Source organism: Galeopterus variegatus, unplaced genomic scaffold, assembly GCF_000696425.1.
Source record: "Galeopterus variegatus unplaced genomic scaffold, G_variegatus-3.0.2 Scaffold110, whole genome shotgun sequence".
Classification (NCBI taxonomy): domain Eukaryota; kingdom Metazoa; phylum Chordata; class Mammalia; order Dermoptera; family Cynocephalidae; genus Galeopterus; species Galeopterus variegatus.
In genome coordinates, this window is record NW_007726221.1 from 1031893 (window position 1) to 1051731 (window position 19839).

Below are 19839 nucleotides of genomic sequence, written 5' to 3' on the forward strand. Positions count from 1 at the left end.
TGTTTAAACATCCTGACAGAAGATTTACATAATAACAGTGAATTAGTGATAAATACATAGAAAACCATTCAAATAACGAAATAAAACAATTATTAACTGCAGGAAAGCAGGAAAGGAAAAGTAAGCATGGTTTACTACATGGTTCAGCTGTAAACAGTGTCTATAGTCATAATAACATAAACACTGAGTGCTGACCTAACCAAAATTATGAACAGTGAAGCTCTATTAAAAAGATGTGTAATTGTCATTAGAAACTAAAGGCTCAATATTTTCACAGAATAATTCTACTTAAAGTTAGATAATTTCACTACTACTTAAACTATCCCGGAGCATATTAAAAGAAGAAAAACTTGGAGCCCCAAACTGACAAAGATTGCACAATAAGAAAAAGACTACCCAATTTCACTGATACTGTTATAAATATATTAGCTAAAATATTAACAACTAGAACCCCAAAGCATGTTGAAAAATAACATCCTGAAAGGGTGTTTGTTCCAATATTACAAGATCCTTGAAAATAGTAATAAAGCTTTGGAGAAAACTAATAAGCTCATCTCTCTAGACAAAATTTAACTCTTAAATAACAGTATTTAAGAGAATTGGAATGACTATCAGGAGTTTCTCCTTTGCCAAAAAATAAAAACCAATCAAACCCTTAATATTAAATACTGAAACTGAAGTTTTTAAAAAATCCACTGAAAACATAATAGATATAAGATGTAAGAACTTAAAATACTAATATAATAGGAACAATTATTTTGAAAGGCCAATGCCTGACATTGAGAACTATTATGCTTATAAGGTTTCCTAGTGGATGCTTTATATATTGCAAAAAATTACTATATTATAGTTGCTCTGATGGTGAGGTATTAAAAAGCTGTTAGAAATTATCTCTTTTGGCCGGCCCGGTGGCGCACTGCGATAGTGCGACGCTTGGGAAGCGCGGTGGCGCTCCCGCCGAGGGTTCGGATCCCACATACAGACCGGTTCCCGCTCACTGGCTGAGCGAGGCGCAGGAGCAGCACCGAGGGTTGCGATCCCGTTGCCGGTCCTGGTCCGGTGCGGGGGCGACACTGAGGGTTGCGATCCGTTGCCGGACACGGAAAAAGACAAAAAAAAAAAAAAAAGAAATTATCTCTTTTGTCTGATTAAATCTGCTATAACCTGTTAATAAAAGTATTCAATGTTATATAAAAATAATTCCAGGAGATATATTTCCAGCCAACTATAAAAACATGTGTCTGTGTGTGGACACTCTTATGAACACATAGAATGCATTAACAAACAAAACCCCAATCTTTTTTTTTAGTCTACAAAAACTCATTTGGAGAACCACTCTTTCAGAGCCTGCAAATTGTCTTATCTGTCAATGTGCTTGCAATGCCTCCTTTATTATCTGCAACCTCTGTGCTCCACCACACCAGAACTCAGTAATAGTTTTCTTTGATATTTCCTAGGCTGAAGACAGTATGACTTCTTAAATTAGTGGATCAGAAATTCCAATTCTCCAGTCACCTGGGTGGCTAATGCTCTGATGTGCATAAAACTGTGTTAAAATTCACTTCACATAGGGCCGGCCCGTGGCTCACTCGGGAGAGTGTGGTGCTGGTAACACCAAGGCCATGGGTTCGGATCCTATATAGGGGTGGCCGGTTGGCTCACTAGCTGAGCGTGGTGTTGACAACACCAAGCCAAGGGTTGAGATCCCCTTACCGGTCATCTTTTTTAAAAAAAAAAAAAAAAAGAAAATTCACTTCACATAGGCAGGAGGAGAAAAGGAAATGATATCAGAGGTGCTCTGCTAAAAATCAGAGGATCTGCAGTTGTGGCCTTTTTATTCATCAGGTAGAAAATTTATCTAGTTCTGCCACTTCTGTGAGAGCAGACTTTATATGGATGGTCGTCTTAGAAAATTTGGGACAGTCAGCAAAAGCTGTCAAGATTGATTCTTCTTCAAGAAATTAAACTTAGTTCACTAGAAAATTCCTGAAGGTTACACTGAGAATCAAATTCTTACTGAAAAACCTTTCTACCTTTCTATTTTTTACTACAAGGGTTCTTGGTGGGTATTATCTCTGCTCCTACTGTATTTTTTTTCCCCAAAGTTGGCAAGTAGGCAAGATCAACTGGACAATGAATACTTGATGACTTAAGCAGATTTAACCTTCTATTTACGGAACTTTTGCTTAACAATATCACTTCATGTTAATATTTAAAACAATTGGGTTTTACTGACTTTATGAAAATGAAAATTGGAAATCATGGTCATCAGGAAATTAAATGTTTTATTCATGCTTTAGCATAATTAGAATTTATATTTTGAGAAAAGATTATTTACTAATAGTCATTTTTAAAAAGTGTGCCTGTTTTTTGGGGGGGGTTCTTTGTGTAAGTTTCCCCCCCATATCTTAACACAGACTCCTATATTTATCCTAATCAGTATGTAGTAAAACAAAAATTAAATAGAATTCAGATAATATTGAGATCCTTGTCATCAATTCACTTCATGAATCTAAGACAGTACTCAACTGAGAGGGAGGCAATTGACAGCCAGCCAGCATGAAGAGGGCTTCTGGGGCATGAATACTATTCTTTCTTCATCTGAGTGCTGCTTATATGGCTTGTTCAGTTCGTAAAAAATTCATCCTGTTTTACTCTTATGATATGTACATTTTTCTGTTTATATATTATACTTGAATAAAAAGCTTTAAAAAATGTGGTTCTGTTCACCTGGGTGGTAGTTAACTTTTAAGGGCTGAACACTCTTAATCTTCAAAATTAGGTATAAATCTAATATCCATGATTCTGTAATAACTGAACAACCAGTACTGTAATTTCCAAACCTTTGAGAAAGAATACTCAATGAACCACTTACTGTCTCTACCCTTTTCATGAACTTGGCCTGAGGCTGGTGTGCTACGGAGGAAATTCAGTATTGTCAAGAATATTTTTTGAAGTAGTAGTAATATTTGTTTTTCTTTGGTGTCATAAGCAAATTATAGATGCTATCATATTTTCAATAAGAGCATTTTAAGAAAATTGCCCAGAAACTAGTGGTGTATAAATTACATTTTGTAAAACACTGGTGTGGTGGAAAAAGGAAGTAATGGTTTGAAAGAGGACACAGATATCATTAATTCATTTTCTCTTTCTCATTCATCTGTTCATCTTCTTGCTTCCTCACAGATATTTACTACATGTAGGATAAATATTCAGTGCCTTCTATGTGCCAGGGACTGAGGATATAAAGATCAACCTGGTATTTGACTGTGTGAGAGAACAGCTAATTGGCTAGGTAATTACCAAACCCATTTCTTCCTTTTCCTTGGCACGCAGTTAAACTTATTTTCAAGCCTCCCTGAAGTTAGGGAGGGCACATGACTGAATTTACAGCCAATGAAACAGAAGGCTTGGTCTATGAAAAATTCCCATGCAAGATCCCTTCCATACTCTTCTACCAGCTGGATTGAGTGAGCAACCTTGAAAGCCAAGTGTTGAGGAGGGTGAAGTCACTGGATGGAAGAAGCCTGAATCATTACTTGCAGGGGGGCCACTTGCTAATCAGGAACCTTCTCTGGACTTTATGTGACTGAGAAACAAACTTATTTCATATTTAAGCCATTATACATTTCTGAGTTGGTTTGCTATGGCAACTGGCATGAACTAATATTGTGAACTTAAGGTGCTGATTACCTTTTAAGAAGTCACCTACCCATACACACAAAAACTACAATATAATTTAATAAGTGCTATAATAAAAGGTATAAGAAAGCTGGAGGAGGGAGCAGTTAATTCTGCCCAAAAAGGGTTCTCACAGTAAGTAACATGTCAACCGGGCTTTGAAGAATAAGTAGATAAGAATTTACCAGGGAGACAAGAGGGGGATGGAGGAACACCTAGTAAAGGGGAAGATACAAAGGCATGAGCACACATAATGTGCCCAAGAGTATGTACATATGGCTAATTGTGTTTGCGAGGTAAGAAGTGGGAGGTAAGACCAGAAAAGTGGTTTGGGGCCAGACTGTGGCATGGTAAAGAGAATAAACACTACCGTGTATGCAGTGAGAGTCATTAATTTTAAGTGACATGGTATATGAAAGGTAGACTGGAGAAATGAAGAGTAAGCAGGAAGCAGTGGTGGTAGACATGGAGGAGGAAGAGCACTGACAGATATTTGTGTGGTAAAAATGAGCCTGATTAGACGTGGTGGGCAGGGGGAGGGGAACGGTAAAGGTGAAGAGCAGTTGAAAGTAATCCTGAAGCTTCTATCTTAGAAGAACGAGTGAAGTCTTAAATATCCAGAAAAATATATGTTCTGAGATCAGAAAGCAAGTATGATTGTGGGTGAGAAAGGAGAACCATAATTAGCTCAGTTTTAAAATTACTGAATTTGAAATACCTTTTTGAATCCTTCAAATAGGTCATGGGGGAATATGGGACTGACCTAAAATGTATTTACTTTAGGTATGGGTCATCTTTTGGAAGTAAGAACATGGGGAAGCCCTGAACTGAATGGATAGGTAGCTTCCTAAACCACCCTAGGAAAAGATCCTAATTTTTAAATTTAAATTATATTTATTTAAAAAAATGGTAATCCTAGGATTAAAAAAAAATTTTTTTAAAGGATCTACAGAATAAAAAGTCTTTCCTTTCCCATTTCTCAAGCAACCCATTTTCTCTCCCCAGAGTAACCAATGTTACCAGATTTCTTTTGCATCCTTCCCGAGGTATTCTTCACACATACAGGTGAATATGCATAAATCTGCCTTCTCCTCTTGTTTATAACACAGACACACAGACCCCTAGCCTTCCCTGGCTAAGGGACATTTACTTACTTTAGGGTGGCTCCCTCAGTCTTAATCACATCCCCATCTTTCAGATAAACATATCGTTGCTCTCCATTTCCTATAATTTCTTCTCTGTGAGGATTCCGTGGGAGTTTCTTAACACAATATGTAGTGTCTAATCACAAAACATATAAAACATATTAAGTCACACTTTAAATGACAATTCAGTCTTTTAAGAGATCAACTTTTTTTACAGCTGGCCGGTATAGGGATCTGAACCCTTGACCTTGGTGTTTTTTTTTTTTTTTTCCTTTTTTGTCTTTTTTTGTGTCCAGCAACGGATTGCAACCCTCAGTGTCGCACCCGTACTGGACTGGGACCGACAACGGGATCGCAACCCTCGGTGTTGCGCCCGCACCTCGCTCAGCCAGTGAGCGGCCGGTCTGTATGTGGGATCCGAACCCTCGGCGGGAGCGCCACCGTGCTCCCAAGCGGCGCACTGTAGCAGTGCGCCACCGGGCGGCCCGGTTGACCTTGATGTTATCAACACCATGCTCTAACCAAGTGAGCTATCCAGAGAGCAAAGAGATTGACTTTCATATAGCTAACACTTGTGAATGCATAAAAACTAACATCAAGAGACAACAGAAAGTGGGATGAATTACAGTGGCTTATCTCTAGGTTTTAACCATTTCATATAGCTCTTTATTCTCTCATGCTCTTCTAGTTCTACACAAAAGCCCTTCTGTTTTTCTAGTAACTCCTATTTTACACAAAAATTTGAAAGTAGTTCTTCAGTTACCTTTGACATAAGAATATACAGAACTGGGAGCTTTTCTCTGTCTAGGTGCATAGCATAGTAAAGAAGTCACGGCAGTAGTTAGTAATAAAAGTATGCTAGCATAAGGTCCTTGCTGTGAGTGTAAAAGGCAGCCCCAAACCCAGAGCTAATTATTAAAACTTTAAAATAAGTTCAACACATACTACCCCTCACTGACACAAAGAAAATCAATTAATTAACCAATTAATTAACAGTTGAGTGCCAATTATCTAGCCAATGTACTACTACTGTGTATAGTGAATACAAGCAGCATGACATCAAAGTACTTAAAAACTGTCATTGTCAGGGAAATAAAACTTACAAACAAAAAACAAAGTCATCACTACAATTTGATGACTACTAAAAGGACAATTCAGCTAATAAAAGCAACAGGAAAGGAGAAACAGGAAAAGATTCATAAATATGATAGAACTTGAGGTGTGATCTACAGGATAAGTAGGATGGGTAAAGGTACGGAGAAAGGCTCGTAGGTAAGGGCAATGGCATTAGTAAAAGCATGGAAATGAGAATAAGCATGGCACATGTGTGACAACATAATGCCACAACTTGTCTAATGCAAAATACTGGCTGGGAAGAGTGGAGATAAAGTTGGATAGGTAAGATGAGTTCAGATCATTGAGGGCCTAAAATTGCCTATCACAGACTAGGGGAATTCAAATTTTACCATATATGGCCACTTCACACTCTTTAGTAAGATAATGAAATAGTATTAACAGGCTGACTGATATAGCAGTTGTGGGTGGGGAGATTAGAGGAAGGGAGGTCAGAAAGACCAGGAGGGGATAACTAATAACACAGCCAGAAGGTAGTGAATATTAGGATTAAGGTGGTAGCACTGCATATATGGGAGGAGAAAAGACATTTCAAAGAAAAACTGACAAGGCATAGAGGATAAAGGAGACAGAAATATTGAAATAAAAATAAAACAAATAACAGCAAACAGCACCTTCCCTCCCAACCGAAACTCCATAATTTTGTGTTTTACAGGCCAAAGCAAAAAAAAAAAAAAAAAAAAAAATCATATGCCTTTCTGGGAACTGACATTACATAACAGACTGAGATGCAATTTGTTTTTGTTTAATCTGCGTAATTTCATCTTTTAGTAAAGATGTAGAGATATTATGTTTCTAGTTATGAGACTTTGGGTAGGCAATCCTTCCAAAAAAAAAAAAAATCACAATTATCTCAAAATTACAAAACAAATGTCATAATTTTGCATCAGTTTTTAAAATTGTGCAAATATAAATAAAAGTACATATCCTATTCACAATAGCCATCTACAGGCAGAATGGAGAATGGTATGGTGAAAGCAATCATACAATAATTATTATTAATTTTAAAAACAGATATGTTGAGATATAATTCACATAGTATAAAATTTGCCCTTTTAAAGTGTACAACTCAGGCTGGTCAGTTAGCTCAGGTGGTTAGAACACAGTGTTGAAAACACCAAGGTCCAAAGGTTTGGATCCCCACATTGGCCAGCTGCCAAAAAAAAAACAGAAAACAAAAAAAGTAAATAACTCAGTAGTTTTTTTAGTATCTTAGATAATATCACTATTACCTAATTTTCAAAGCCCCCAAAAGAAATTTCATAACCAATGGTAGTCACTCCCCATTTGTTCCTTCCCAGGCTCTGGAAACCACTTACCTATTTTCTGTCTCTATCATATAATTATTTTAACAGGAGCAAACCCTCAGTCACTTGATAAAATATTAATAATGGATTCTAACATCATTGGTAATGCTAATAATTTAAGCTGATACAAACATGTGATACTATATATGTATAATGATTTCTAAATACATTCTAATTGATTGTATTGACAGCATACAAACATTTGACTCTGAGAACTCAGATGTGAAATATGTGGCAAAGACACAACTTTAGATGCAAAATAATTTTTAATTATCAGATAACAAAATATATTTTACGAAATTTACTTGGAAGGAAACCAAAAAGAAAAAAAAAACACTCAAGCAGCCTGGGCCTACATAGTTCTCATGTCTAGTAAAATTCCGGCTCCCTGTAACCTTCTCGGAGTTCCCAAATTATACTGACTGTGTTTCAAAATTTCATAAGCAGGTTGCTTTGAAGTTACTCTCTCCTCCCATGGAAATCTTATAAATGGCATTTATATTTTTAGTGGGTCCTGTAAAAGTACAGGTTATTAGCAAAGTAAAGTAGTCAAAAAATTTCTGCCACACAAATAATTAAACAAAATAGTAAAACAATGTGGAGCAAAGTAAACAATACTAAAACAAATGGAACAAAAATGCTAGTGATTAAGGATTTAGAGAATGAACATGGAACTTTTGGGGGGAGATTCCAGAAGGTACTGCTGTACAATTTCAATGCTGAGCAACTCAAGGTCTGCATGCAGCTTGTCTAGCTTCAATAAAGTCTGGAAAGAAAGACAACAAGCCACTCTTCAAATAAAGTATTAAAATTTTACTGACTATAAAAAGCAGTGTCAAATTTCTCCTTGATTTTCTTTAAATCAATTGAATCGGTAATCTGTTATATAAATATTTATTGTTTTGTAGGGAACCCAAAACTATTTAAATTTTTAATTTAAACAAAGTGGGTTAGGGCTGTCCCGTGGCTCACTCGGGAGAGTGCGGTGCTGATAACACCAAGGCCACGGGTTCGGATCCCATATAGGGATGGCCGGTTAGCTCACTGGGTGAGCGTGGTGCTGACAACACCAAGTCAAGGGTTAAGATCCCCTTACCGGTCATCTTTTTTAAAAAAAACAAAAACAAAAACAAAAAACAAAGTGGGTTAAATGTCCATTTAAGCAGGTAAACAGATAAATCATGGTATATTCATATAATAGACTACTTATTTGGCAATAAAAAGTAACAAAACTACTGATACATGAAACAGGTAAATCTCAAAAATATGATGATGTATGAAAGAAGCCAGACAGAGTGATTTTGTATGTTTCCATTATGCGAAATTCTAGAACAGGCAAAACTAATATATAGTGAAAGAAAGGAGATCAGTGCTTGCTAGAGATTGGGGGAGGGGGAGTCATTGCAAAGGGGCATGAGGGGGCCTCTTTTTGGGGTGGTGGAAATATTTTGATTGGTGCGGTCCCATTGACATTTACATTTTTTTAGACTTGCCAAACTGTAAAATTAAAATGGACACATTTTATGTATATAAATTAAAGCTCAATAAAGTTGATTTATGAAGGAAAAAAGTGGATAAACATTTTTTCAGATTGACTTTCATGGTAAAAGAGTTGACCAAGGTAACAAAGCTAATTAAGAACCCTCAGAATAATTTTTTAATTCACATTATTACACTATCTATTTATTTGTTTTTTGGTGACTGTCCGGTACAGGGATCTGAACCCTTGACCTTGGTGTTACAACACTGTGCTCTAGCCAACTGAGCTAACCAGCCAGCCCAATTCACATAATTTAACAGGTAGATGGACAAGAAAGGAAAAGCAAGAAAGTCAGACTGAGAGTAGGGGTTCCTGTGGTACTCAGTCCCCTTGGATTGGGAGAAATGAGGTAAGAGAATAATAAAATTAGGTTAGACAGTTTTTTATAACTGGCAGCCTGGTGACATTGGGTACAATAGCTGAGACTGCCTTGGTGTCCTAACTATAGTCTGAAGGCCTGAAAAAGCAGATCCTTACAAATACGGGTTGAATATTCCTAAGTTGAAGATCTGAAACTTTCTGAGTAGACATCATGCATAAAGGAAACACTCACTGGAGTATTCTGGATTTCAAATTTTTGGATTAGGTATGCTGAACCAGTTAAGTTTAAAACACACATTCCGAAATCTGAAAAAATCCAAAATCTGATACACTTCTGGTCCCAAGCATTTTGGATAAGTGCTACTCAACTTTGAATGTTTATGCATGTCCTTGTATGAATGAACATCCTTGACCTCCTTGCTGTTCCTTGAACATGCCACGCACACTCCCATTCCAGTATTTTTGCTCCTGTAGTGCCCTCTACCCACGTGTGCCTTCCTCACAGGAGGTCACTCCTTCTCCCTGTCCACCCTAGATAAAATGGTCACTGCCCTCCTCCACTTTACTCTCTCCCCTTTCTCTGCACATAGCTTTATTTTTCTTCCTAGCACCTATCACCTACTATTTATTTACCTTCCTTACTAGAATGAAATCTCTGTGAAAGCACAGTTTTGTTTACTGCTATATCCCTTGTGCTTGGAACAGTGCCTGACATACAGTAACCACTTGAATGAATGAATGAAATGAATGAATCTAGGTGTGTGATGATGGGATGAGAGAATAAGGAGAGAGACAGTAAAAATGTAGTACTTAACAGGTTTCAGGGAGAAAGAATTATCAATACAATATTTCATTTGAATTGCATTCTACCTTAGTAACTCCCTTTCAGATACGAAAGGCCCAAGACTATCTGTTTAGAATGTGGACAATAACAGTGCCTACTTCACAATATCTACATAAAATGTTTAGTACAGTGCCTGGCACACAGTAAATGCCCAACAGTTGTTAGTCATTACTGAGTCTGAAGTAATAACTGTCACACGGACTAAATTAAAACTGCCCCATATCACTGGGAAATGGGGAAAAGTAAGAGAAGAGAAGAGAATTCGAGACAGAAAACAGGACTTTTCCTTTCCTCCTTTGTTAAAATTGGGGACACTATTCAACAATCACATCCATTTCTAAAAGTACCATTTAAATATAAGGTACAACTGTCCCTTGGTATCGATGGGGAAATGGACACCAAAATCCAAAGATGCTCAAGTCCCTGATGTAAGATGGTGTATTTGCCTATACCTACGCACATTCTCCAGCACACTTTAAATCATTTCTAGATTTCTTATAATACCTAATACAATGTAAATGCTATGTACATAGTTATACTCTACTGTTTACAGAATAATGACAAGAAAACGTCTGTACACGTTCAGTACAGATGCAATTTTTATTTTTGGATATTTTTGATCTGTGGTTGGTTGCATCCACGGATACAGAACCCACGAATACCGAAGGCTGAATGTATTTTGTAAATGGTTTACAGATTACTTATCTCTGTAACTGAAATAAATTATTCTCCAAACATAGATTCCCTCAATAAGCTTAAGGAATGTTTTCTGTTTACCATTATTGATGCTTTTACAAATATCTTCTATGCCTCCAGAATGATCACGGTGCCAATGAGTCACTAATATTTCCTGAACTGCTGTGTTAAATTCAGTCAGAGCCTGCTTTAAACAGCTGATATATTCTGGAATTGCTGGTTCTCCAGTGTCAATGAGGATTCTCCTGAAAATTAAATGGAAGATAATCACATAATTGGAACAGAGTTAATATTAGCGTATTTTTCACACAGATAAAATTTATATTAAATTTAAGAAATTGCATAAATTATTTTGCTTTCAACATGCTTGAAAACCAGCTATATGTTTGCTTCAGCTGAACTATAAGTAATCTCACCATAAGAAAGGTCTTTGAAAAAAATTATAGCTGAATGTATGTCTGAACGTGGAATAATAGCAGTAATCTTGAACATTTACACAGCAATTAAAGCAAACATGGCACTGTTCCGAAGACCTGACATATTTTGACAATCAGATTCCTCATGTTTGTTTAAGGTAAGTATTTCATTATTAAGAAATAACTTACCTAAGGTTATTCTGCAAATATGTGGCAGAACCAGCATTCGAACCCAGGTATTCTGGTGCCAGAACATGTGCTCTTATCTACTCTGCCTTCTAGAACTTTTATGAAGTCCTCAAATGTCTCATAGACATGCAAGAATTTGGTTCAATGGCATTCCTAAAGAAACCTAGTCTTCTGCACTAGATCCATAACTTATCACTTAAGGTGTACACTGGCACCTATATTAGTCCATTTTCTGTTGCTTATAACAGAATACCTGAAACTGGGTAACTTATAAGAAAATGAAACTTATTTCTTACAGTTTCAGAAGCTGGGAAGTCCATGGCCAGTCCATGGGGTAGCATCTGGTGAGGGCCTTCTTGTGGTTGGGAACGCTCTACAGGTCCCATGGTGATGTAGGCAACCACATGGCAAGGATGGCAAGAGTTCTTTAACATGCTCACTTGCTCTCCTTATAAAGCCACGAGTGCCATTCCTGTGACAACTCACTAAACCACTAACTCAATTACTCCCCAAATGGATTAATCCATTCATGAGAGCACGGTCATCATGATCCAATCACTTCCTAAAGGCCCCACCGTTCAACAGTGCCATTTCCCATCTTCTTAACACTGTTACAGTGGGGATCAAGCTTCAATGAGTTTTAGGGAGACATTCAATCCACCCTAGCACCCTTCCACATAAAAATGAAAGCTGTAGGGAAGCATGAGCTGTTTTCTTTCTTTACTTAGACAACCTTATTATGTTTTTTTGCTTGTAGTTTTGAAACTTCGTTATACTTTGCTCTTCCTTACTATTTTAGGGGGTTTCTCTATGAAGTCTGCCTGAACTAATAAAGAAGTTACGGTGACATTTCCTCAAAAACCAATCACAAACTTCTTAATTCATGCTGTTTCACAGTAACAACTATTTTCAGCTGGCTGAGAGATTATTCTTGATGAAAAGTCTGAGTCATTCATTCATTCATCAGTAACTGTTTATGGATTATCTACTACATACCATACCTTTCTTTCCTGCAGTAATCAAGAAAAAAAACCAACAACCCTGCTTACATTCTACTGGAAGGTAGGAAGGAGAAGCTGTGTATGACTGAAAACAAATAAGCAATAAAAGTGACAGATAACAGAAAGCATTTGCAGAGCACTCAAATAGGGTACATATCGCTGGAAGTAACTGGATGACTCTCTTATACTGGATGATAGTTTGTTTCCCTACCCCTATTCCCTGAGAGCTGCAGCTGATAAAAACAAACTGGCCTCTCTCAGGGGAGGAAACGTCCCACTGGCCTCTAATGACATCCTAAGTTCCACAAAGCAGTGGAACTACTCCAAAAGTACAGCTCTGAATGTCCATTCTGGAAACAGGAGACTAGATGGTTAAGTGGCTCAAGGGGACATTATAAGATTCTGTTGGCAGTGGAAATGTGAAAAAGAAGGTTTAGAAGGCACAGTCAACAGTATTTTTAAAACAATTGGATGTGGAAGGGAAGGGATTCTTTGGTTTCCAGGTGGGATGACTGGTGTGCCATTAACCAAGATTGTAAACACTGGAGGGAGCAAATTTGAAATGAGTTTGATTTAGGTCACAGTGAAGTTTTTTTTGGTAGCTGACCAGTAAGGTGATCTGAACCCTTGACCCTGGTGTTATCAGTACCATACTATAACCAAGTGAGCTAACCTGCCAGCCCTCTAAATTTTTATGGCATCTTCCCTTGCTTTCTCTACATAGTAATTATTATGATGTAACATATGTATTTACAGGTTTATTTACCTACTGCCTAGCTCCACACCCTCTACTACCCTATAAATTTGACCCCCATTAGGGCAGGTACCTTGTCTATTCTGGTTCAGGGAATTCATGAATTTATTTCCATATCTGCAACACACTGTGCCATGCTTGGCACTGTGTCCATTTAGTTACACTAAATTAAAAACACACAATACTTTAATACCATGATGTTTCCAATTATACTGTCTAGTCCACCATCCCAGATTTTGGCTGCTCCTGTGCATTTGGGATTATTTGATTTTTACTTACCACAAATTCCTGCTGCCCTTTAATTAGTGTCACTTGGACCATTTTGGGGGTCTTCTGGTCCTTCAGAAGAATTTTTCCATGCTTCAGATCAAGACTACTCAAATTTTCCCAAACCACCAACATCCCTTTCTATTATTATTTTTTAATCCTGCCTTCTCCTACTTCCTAAGAAGCTCCATTTTGAAGTATCTTGTAATCTAAAACTGATTTTAAATATTCATATTTTAAAGACCAGATCATACATGCTGATCAAAAGTCATGACAAAATTAATGGGGTTAATAAACATATTTGATAAAATCTAATAGCAAAGAAAACAGATGTTCTAGAATGTCTGTTTGCAGCTGAAGTGTGAGTGACCACAGGCCTCTGGCACTGGAGAACATGGGTCCCCAGCCTCCTTTTTTAGGTCTTCTAATGGTCCTGTCTTGGGCTAACAAAATTGAGATTGGCAAAGGAAGGACTCTCAAAGTGAAGAAAACTGGACTTTCACAATTCCTGGAACAAACACAATCTATTCAGAATGGAGAAGGGTTGCCTAGATACTATAAAACCTAAAAATGAGTTTGTGCCTAACATCTGGGGGTCGGGGGGAGTCACACTGATAACATCCTACATTGACATAGCAATTTAAACCATTTGGAACTTTCATATTTATTGTCTCTCTTGATCCTCAGAAAGGCTAAGTGATTTTCTAGTGGCCATTTAACAAGAGTTAAACATTTAACATTTAGCAAGAGTCAGTGCTGGGAAGCACTAATGTTCAGAAACAAGGTCCAGTGACTTCTCCATTCAAGATACTCACTGCCTCTCTGGTGGAGGGGACTGCTTAGGCAAGCACTGAAATCTTTCTTCACATGGCATAAATAAAACTTCAGCTGTAAATTAGAAAAATGTTCTCAGTTCCCCCCTTAGCAAATATTTATCCCATCCATAATGTCTATGAATAGTTACTGCAGATGATTAGATAGTATCTCTATGCGGGCTGGGCAGCTTTATCTTCATGGCTACAGACGCTATCCCTATCTCAGGAGATCATTTTGCAAATGCAAGTTATGCTAACAAAGGGCTCAAGAGAAGAGTGTACATGAATCTGCACCTGTCTATGACCGATTTATTCACTAGAGCGCAGTGCCAGGCATAACAACAATCTGCTACGTGAATGTGGAAAAAAAATCCTTCAAATGGTGAAAAGTTAGTGGAATCAACTTCTTCGTAGATATTTTATATTGCTAGTAAGATAGCTATTAACTGGTCTCTGTCAATTTGCTGTCGCTCTTACAAAAGCATTAGATAGTTTCTGAGAACCTGCTATGAATCCAGTGTTGTCTTGATGTTATGAGAAGAGCAGAAATGATAAAAATAACAGCTAACATTATATGCTTTCCACATGCTAGAATTTATTAAGTGCTTTCGATATATGGCTTTTCATTTAAATTTCATGTGAATCCCCATAACATCCCTACAAGGTAGGTACTATACAACCCCCAACGTACAGGTAAGAAATCTGAAGCTGAGAGAGAAATGTCTTGTCCAAAGTCATCTGGCTAATCTAGGTAACCAGAGTCAAGAGTTTTAACTTTATTCCACTAGATTGCCTTTCCCATCATAAGATACACTATCTGCCCTCAAAGCATGCACAGTTTTGATAGGCAAGGTTAAAATTGCAGCTATTACAGATTCTTGAGCAGAGGAAGAATGTGGAAATACTCTGGAAAATTTGGCTGTTTGTTGATTCAAATGCTTACTGAGTACCTATGTGCTAAGCACCATAATAGGTCTAGAATGAAGAAGGAAGACCAGCTAAAACTGCAGCTATACAGCAGTCCTATAATAAGAGTGAAAATTAAGAGAAAACACAGAGAATGCTCATTCATTCCGCAAATATTTACTGTACTATCCATGCTGTGTACAAAGCTCTGTGCTAGGTCCTGGGAATATAGAAAGCACACACAAAAACCCTGAGGCAGAAATGATACAACTCATCTTCATTGAATTATGTTCTAGTGGGGCATGGAGGGGAGGAAAAACATTAAGCTTCTCACACACGCAAAAAACCACTTATGGTTGAGAAAAGGGCCATTAATAGCATGTAGTGCTACGACAGTATATTACATTAATCAAACATACTCTGAGGGATCAGTGAAGACTTCCACGAGGAAATATTTCAACTGAGCTCTGAAAGATGAGTGAGGTTAGCTGGGTGTATAAGAGAGGGATGGGTGAAGTTAGCTGGGTGTATAAGAGAGGGATGGGTGAGGTTGGCTGGGTGTAGAAGGGAGGGATGAGAGAGGTTAGCTGGGTGTAGAAGGGAGTGATGAGTGGGAGACAGAAGAAAGCACCCACGAAAGCCCCGAGGCAGAAATGATACAACTCATCTGAGGCACTGTTAAGCCCAGTATGGCTAGAATGGGAGAGAGGGTTGAGATGAGCCTTATGAGGCACGTGGAGGCCACAATATGCAAAGCCTTGCATTTTTCATTTTTAAAATACCACTCTGGCTATATGAAGCAGAATGGATTAAAAAGGGACAAATGTAGATGCAGGGAAGCCAGTTAGGGGGCTATTACAGAAGCCTAAGTAAGAGTTGTACTGGCTTGGACTGGGTGATAGCAGTGGACATGAAGAGATCTTCATAATGGCTTGAATGTGTGGTAGGAAGCAAAGAAATGTCAGGGAGGGTACTTACGCATTTCTCTTAATCAAATGTGGGGATGGTTCTGTTTACCAATGTATGGAGGACTGGAGGAGGACAGGGAAAAGTCCATGAGTTCAGTTTGGGAGCTCACTGAGTTTCAAGTGGTTGTGAGCCACGCAAGTAGAGATTTAAGAAAGCAGTTGGCTGTCGGAGTCTGAAAATCAAGTTTAGATTTTGTCTAAACTGGAGGTATAACTTTGGGAGTTCTGAAAAAACAGACAATAAGCCAAGAAAGTAGACAAGACCAGATAGGAAGAGAATATAGTATGAGAACAGAAGAGAGATTAGGATTGTATTTTGAGGAACTCTAATAACTAAAGATCTGATAGGGGCTGGGTGGTTAGCTTAGTTGGTTAGAATGCCATGTTATAACACCAAGGTCAAGGAATTAGCCATTTGCCCCCCCCCCAAAAAAGATATGATAAAGATGACTCCATAAAAGAGAATTAGAAAGTACAGGTAGAGAGGTAAGAGAAAAACTCGAGAATGTCGTATTGCCAAATCAAGGAAGTAGTGATCAGTGGTCAAAAGATATCAAAGTTCAAGGAAAATGGGAACAGAAAAATGCCACTGGGTTTAGTGATATAGTAGTCACCTGTGATCTTAGAACTGTTTTAAGTGGAATAGGTAGATACTAATTTCAGAACATCTAACTTGGACTCAATTAATATTCATTTCTAGCCATCTTTTACTTTACACTCTTTATAGAGTAGCATCATCTGCACATAATTAGTTCAACTATATGGACTCTCTACCTCAACTATATGGAAAAATAATTTAAATAGTGTGAGTGATTCCACTGGCCATTCAACTCCATGAGTTTATGTAAGTAATAGCATTAAGTAGTTTAAGATGGGAGATTGAATCTCCTCTTCCCTCAGTCAGTTTCAGGTCCTTTAAGTCTCTTTAGCACAAGCACTTGCTATGCTGAATGTGATTCTAGTGTTTAAAGATACAATATGTATTTTTCATACGACATGTCGCCTAAACGCAAGCCAACTTCATCTGGTTTTCAAACAGTACCTGCCATTTGTTTCAACTGTTGGAAGAAAAGCAAGTTGTGTTGAAATTATTGAGACAGTATACTGATATTCAACAATGTGTTTAAGATGGCACACCGAAAACAGAAAGCCTGTGCACTTACTGGGGTGAGGGAGTCCCAGCCAGGGCAGACTATACGCTACACATCTAGTATTTTTTCTGCTTAATTTTCTGTCCTCCTAGATTCTGGAGGCAGCCTGAAGCTCTTGTACTTTACTGACCGTCTTTTTACTGTGGACTTTAGCCTGTCTGACTTGCAGTACTTCCAGTCTCTCCCATTCTGCTGCTTCTAAAATTCTTATTTGCCTGAAAAACGCAAATACAGTAGATACTCAAACGAAGACTCAACGTGCTAAACTTATTGTTTTTAGTAATCAACTATTTTGTTTTAATTGTAATATCTCGACTACATAGTTAAATTCTGTGCTCAGGAGAACATGTATCTTATTTTAACTCTGTATTATCTAGATTATCTAGTATAGTAAAGACTGCACAGAAGTTGCTCAATGCCTACTAAAGCATACTGTGCAGTAAACCACGCCTTCCCACTTCGGCATAATTCCACTAAAACAGGATGCAGATTAAGTAAGAGGAAAAGTATCTTCTTACAAATACAGATATGTTCCTCCGTCTGCAAAACAGCTCAAATGAGGACACACTGACAATTTTAACAAAAACCAAAATTAGTTATGGTCAGCTCTTCTTCCCCGGGCCTAGGGGGCTCTTTCGGGGTGTACACACGCAATTTGGAAGCAAGAAAATCCTGCCCTCTGCTGCTGACTTTAGGAAATGGCCTCAAGAAAATGGCAGCACAATCGCTTTTGTGCAGGGAAGTTACACCAAAGGTCAAGTGAGCAAAGTACGTAAACACTTTCTTGAATCCTTAACTCCAGGAGATCCTAACTTCTCAACAGCTTAATATTAAACACGCTCACCCTGGTATTCAAACATCTAGCAACGTAAACAGGGTTTCCAAACGGGAAGTTAAAAATTCCCCCGCCGCCCGCATTATTTCTCGCTAAATTAGAGAGGTTACCACCGGGGTGGTCGTAGCTCGGCGGAGCTCCGGGCTTGGGCGTCTGCCTGCGGTCCTGGGTAGGGCTGGCCAGCCCGGGGCAGGACACCGCACTCCACGCTGCCGACGCACAGCCTCTCGGCCCGGGGCGGGCAGTCGTCTTAGCCCCGGCTCCTTGGGCCCCGCGGGCGGGTGTATACGTGTGGGTGGAGAAGAGGGGACGTTTACCTGGGGCCGGTCCCCACCAGGTAGGTGTTGGTGCCCTGTAGGGTCATGGGACCCGGGTTACAGCCCAACACGCGCACGACCCGACTGGACAGCTGTTCAATGTGCTTCAGCGCGGCAGCCATCTCCGCCTCAGCCGCCCGCCGGCGCTGCGCCTGCCACTCAACCCGAGTGGGGTCTAGCAAGCAGGCCGGGGCGGGGCACCGTCCACGTGACGCCGCGGGAGCCGGGAGGGAGGGGTTCGACAGATAGGCGAGGGCGGGGGCACAGGTCACGTGACACTGCGTGGGCTACGCGGCGCGGGAAGGAGTTCGCGTGCGCGTGGCGTGAGGTGGCGTGAGGCGAGGCGGGGGCCTGGCCCAGTGACACAGACTGCGGCCTTCGCAGGAGTTTGTATGCAGGCAGGCGAGTGCACTGAAGTGGGCGAGGGACATTTTAACCCGGGAAGTCCTGTGACGGAGCAAGGGGCGGGCAGGTCTGGGGTTAGTTATTGAGTACTACATCCCAGGGAGGTTTGCCCGCCAGGCTTTTTGGCAATGGCGGTGTGTGTGTGTGTGTGTGTGTGTGTGTGTGACGAGTAGCCTGTTTATCTTTTATGATAAATAGCGGTAACTAATGTTTACTTAGCGCTTAGGGCTGTCCTGAGTGCTTTTTAACAAACTTTTAATCCTCAAAACCACAGTAAGAGATAGGCAGTATGTTTGTCTCCATTTTACAAATGAAAACCGGAGACTGGCAGATGTGACCAGGTGGGGAGCCTTGGGACATCCCACCTTGCACCAGCGCTTGACGTATCTGGGAGATTCAAGGAGCTTGACTCTCTCTCCCCGTGCTACCTGCTTGCCCAGGGGAACGAGGTTGGTTTTGCGGAGGAGTTTCGTGCCCAGCATGGAAGGGACCTGTTCACACTGTAATGCGTCCTTTACTAGAAGGCCAGTTATTAACTACCGCAGTGTTTACCAGTCCGCATTTAAAAAGTTGAAATATAAACTTTCTAAAAGAAAATGCGCAGATCCTGTGATCATTTCCATCGAATTATGACTACTGTATGTAACTACTACCCCAACAGTGTTGTAGAACATATCTTACTATCCTGACCCACTGTTTTTTTAAAAGATAAATGGACACATTGGATGCTTGGTTCTAAAATTCAGGATAGGCATTTTTAGCATTCTTTTTTTTTGCAGATATTTCTGAAGAAAAGACTATCTGCTGTTAACTTATGTTTATTTTACAAATCAGCAGTTTAATATTACAGATTGGTTGAACAACACTTGTGGTTATGAGTGAGAATTTTCTTTGCCTTGTGCCTCAAAGATGTGCTCTTAATGGGAAAGTATTTAAAAAACCGTTGCTGAAATAATCATATAAATTATCCTCTTTGTAGTGGGAAGTTAAGCAATATACCCTATGAAAAATGCTTGGGGGCTGGCCGGTTAGCTCAGTTGATTATCGTGTGGTGCTGATAACACTATGGTTTGATCCCTCTACCAGCCGGCCTCCAGCAAAACAAAACAAAACACAAAAAAGCTCTAAGTAAACATCAGTATTTCTT

General features: G+C 39.1%; 1 protein-coding gene across 1 annotated transcript in view; it reads right to left on the minus strand.

Moving 5' to 3' along the window:
- Nucleotides 1-18491, minus strand: part of LACTB2 (lactamase, beta 2) — a 31069-nt gene extending 12578 nt beyond the window's left edge. Inside the window, exons 1-3 of the mRNA XM_008586597.1 lie at nt 18288-18491; nt 10750-10913; nt 4836-4962 (exon numbers count right to left, since the gene is read on the minus strand). Coding sequence (XP_008584819.1) covers nt 4836-4962; nt 10750-10913; nt 18288-18409 — 413 coding nt within the window. The 5' untranslated portion in view covers nt 18410-18491. The remainder of the gene's footprint in view (nt 1-4835; nt 4963-10749; nt 10914-18287) is intronic.
- Nucleotides 18492-19839: the final 1348 nt, after the last annotated feature.